Source organism: Pterocles gutturalis, unplaced genomic scaffold (assembly GCF_000699245.1).
Source record: "Pterocles gutturalis isolate BGI_N339 unplaced genomic scaffold, ASM69924v1 scaffold49994, whole genome shotgun sequence".
In the NCBI taxonomy this organism is placed as follows: domain Eukaryota; kingdom Metazoa; phylum Chordata; class Aves; order Pterocliformes; family Pteroclidae; genus Pterocles; species Pterocles gutturalis.
Window position 1 is genome coordinate 26,480 of NW_010129995.1, and position 3,865 is coordinate 30,344.

General features: G+C 39.4%; 1 protein-coding gene across 1 annotated transcript in view; it reads right to left on the reverse strand.

Moving 5' to 3' along the window:
- The window catches only part of LOC104466585 (prostatic acid phosphatase-like), a 17,219-nt gene extending 14,592 nt beyond the window's left edge, over positions 1-2,627 (reverse strand). The window contains exon 1 of the mRNA XM_010080063.1: positions 2,514-2,627. Within this exon, the coding sequence (XP_010078365.1) occupies positions 2,514-2,627 (114 nt within the window). The remainder of the gene's footprint in view (positions 1-2,513) is intronic.
- Between the last annotated feature and the right edge of the window lie 1,238 nt (positions 2,628-3,865).

Here is a 3,865-nt window from a genome sequence, read left to right on the forward strand (position 1 = left end):
GGGAATTATCTGTCTCTGAGTAGTGGTGAGCCTCTTACAGATATTTTTATTGACAGACTTGACTTAAACAAGAAGATTTCTTATTTTGAGGCCAGTAATACAAATGAAGACATGAGAGAGAAACAGAACCGGTCATGCTGGCAGTTCAGGGAAACCGTAGGTGCAGAAATATCAGGCATGTTTAGTCAAGGTTTGAAATGGCTTGGCTTGATCAGAGAAACAGATAACATGCTCAGTCAACACTTCCCATCCTGAGTTGCAAGAAGAAAGACATGATGAAGTCAGAGGACTTCAGAAACCGCACCTCTTTGTATATGTGACAGGTGAAATGAGTGTCTGTGTGGAGGCAGAAGTTACATGTCAGAACTTCTTTATACAGGGGCAATAAACCAGTATTTAATTTCTATCTGGGTGCCGGATGGTACTAAGTATTTCCTATTTTCTTCTCTTATGTCCAGTTTATATTCAGTGCACAAGAATTATGGTGAAGGCCAATGTTTACATATGAAAAAGAAAATTAAAATAGCTTTTTTACAAATTGTCTCGAATTGGAGTGTTTCAGCCAGAAGGACTGGTGTCTGTTAATCAAAATGAACAGAATCAGCACAAAGATAGAAATCATGAGGAGAGAGAAAGACACTTTCCCAGAGCATAGCACAATGCTAGAAATGGGCAAAAGGGAACATTTGTCTGTTTTTTTCTCCCCTGAAGGTGTATTTTATGTTGTGCAATTCTGCTAAGAAAGTTTTTTAAAGTCATTATGACACACTTTTGCAATGCAGTAATACTTTCAGGTGAAAACATTGCAATTTACAGAGTACAGCTGGAAAATGGCTATTGAATTATCTCAGAAAGATGCCTTTTAGACTTACCTTCACTGTAGCCATCCCCTCATTAGATTGTATTATATCAATGAAATGTTCTGGGGCCAATTCCTGTCCTATTTATTTATGCTAACAATTCTGTTCCCGTGAAAATTCAGTCAGTGAATTCAGAAGGCACAATTCAATCAAGCACACAGAAACCATGCCTTGAGAAAAGAGACACTGATAATAAGATTAAACCTATTGTAACTTCTTAGGCATATTGTTCAGCGTGAGGAAAAGTATCAGGGATAAAAGGAAGACAGCTTAAATGAAATGTAGCTATTATTTTAATATTAACTGTGATAAGCTACCCTATAAATAAATGAAGTGCTATCTTTTTTCCTTTTTTTTTGGTAGGTGGGGAAGGTGGCTGCATAGCTGCGGTAAGCATCTGATTTTGGATAGGAAGCCTCGCTCTCCATAATGGTGAGCATTTCCTGTAACTCTTTCCGCAAAACCATTGCTTGTTAGAACACAGTAACAGCTGCGATTCAATAAAAGTCTCCTTCCCTTCAAAGAGTTAATTCTTCAAGGCTTCCTGACTGCCAGATTTCATCTGTGTTTTCATGCAGTTCTCCCTCTTATTGAAACAACATTTAAGTATATTGTTATACACAGAACGTTACTGGGATTAGCGCTGAATCACTGCAGTGTGTAGCGTCTGATAGAGCGACGACCAGCCTGAGCAGGAGCAGGAACTGGTTTTTCCTGTGCACTCTGGCCTCTCTCCAAGAGGCACATCTACAGTGCAGCCAGTAGTCAGCCAGAGATGAAATACTTTATATAGAGACAGACGATATGCTTTGGACACAGTACTTCTGTCTGTTGCCTGTATGTGCACATAGTGTCTCCAATAGAGAAAGGTGGAAGAAGATCTTAAAATCCCTGTTTATAAACGTGGATTCCAATGCCCACAACTCTGTATTGAAAATATCCCTTTAGACTATTCTTTATTGGTATATCTCTTCACAGAAAATAAATTAGAATAAAAAAGGACTGTGATGCAATGTTCAGGATCAAAAGTATTTCATGGAATTGATCTCTCTTTTACCTGAGCTACTGGGGACAGTGACATTGAAGTATCATCTAGTTACTTTGAAATAAGAAGTGGCCCAACAAAAAATCGTTACAGTCTATTTCCAACCTAACTGCAGTGGATGCAACGTGTATCTTAAATCTCTACATATGAATGCCCTTTTCTGTTTCTCGGTATACTGGTGTGCCAATTCAGTTATTCTGAGATGGAAAATACTTTTGTTTTCATGGTAACTTCTTTAGCATCATAAGCTTCAGCTTGTAAGCACAGAGGAGCCAGGCCGTCATCGCCAGCTCTCAGACTGTGCAGCAGAGTGTCAGCTAAATTAAGCAAGAGCAGGTAACTAGACCTCAGATCTCTTAACTCCTGTGCACTATGCATCTACCACACAGCTAAGCTGTCCAGTTATCTTGAAATAATAACTAGTGGTTAGGACATGAAAATTCCTTTTTATCTTAAGTAAAGTCTTTAAACTCAGTAAGCAAAAGGACAACAGTAGTTATTTCTAAGTACTTGAGGAGAGGCGAAGCAACTGCACACCTTATTTGATTCAACGGCCGTATCAAATTCCCTGTATTCCCCACAACAAAATAGAAAACAAATGTACTTACTACAACCACAAACTTCAGTTCTCTTTCTGCAGTAGCCTGCTGAAGCAGAATGAACATAATGTGAAAAGAAAAACGCAGGATCCTGGATGGGTTGGTAAGCCATATCACTGCCATCCTGGCAGAGGATGAAAAAAGGCTTTGTAGCTCCAGCAGCTGCACAGGCTGAACAGCCCTGGCGTCGGGCTGTACTTTCAAAGGGGGTGGAACTGCTGCTGGTGAATTTCAAATCCAACAGGAATGTTGTGTGACTACGCAACAAATTGCATCACCCTTTGTTTTCAAATCACTGTTTACATTCTATTTAATCAAATCATAATTCAGTTCCTTTTTCTCTGTGATATTTTTCTCTTTTGGCATGTAAGGATGAGGTTAAAATACAAAGGAGTTGCTAGGTGTTCCTAATGTTCCAACCTACCTGTTCTGTTTCCACTTCTCAGGGCTTCGAATTTTTCCAGACCATAGCATGGCCACGAGGATGAACTTGGAACCAAGAGCCAGGCAATACTGTTTCTCTTTTCCCTTTGCTGCTCAGTTAGTCCTCTTTTTAGCTTCCCTCTCCTCCTTTTTTCTTTCCACTTCTACATTGTCACCGTGAAATTAGAATAATTGTTTCAAACAACACTTCATGGAGGTTAAAATTACCAGTCCCTCCAATAAATAGTTAAATAAACCTTGCAAGAAGTATGTTCTTTAAGCTCTTTGCTGGGTAGTTATTTCCTCTTCAATTTGTGTGTGTTGCTTTTGATTTCCCTTAGAATATATCTATATTTCCCCTTTTGTAATTGCTTATGTCAAGTTCTTTTTTGGCCTCAATTGTCTAAGAAATTTATTGTGAATGAGCCCTGGAGCTCACTTTTTTATTGTTACTGATTAAGAACACCCTTTCTGACAGCAGCTCTCTGGTTTTGAGAAGATTGCCCAGCTTGCCTCTGCTCACTTCCTCTCTGTGAAATAAGAATAACGATACTTCTAGACCTGCTTTCCTAAGGATTTTTTGAGTAAATGAATTACAGTTTGCAGAGCCCTATAAATAGAGTTCTCTAAATGTTAAAACTTAAGTTCCTTTGTGTATTGTCTGAGTCATCCCATTCCTGTCGTACCCAAACCTGTCTCAGGGTCTTCTGTTGAGCTGTCTGCAACAGTATTCTCTGTAATGGGTATTTTACCATTTACCAGAAATTCTGCCTCTAGGGCCCTAAACCCCACTAAGCTTCAGGTGCTGTCCTCTATGAGTTGTGTGAATGACCACTGTGTATTCGTTTCCTCTAATGGGTGGGAGTGGAAGGGAGGAGGACTACTGATCCTAGACTTCCCCATCTCTCTTGTCAATCTGTGCCCAGTTTTAAGCACTT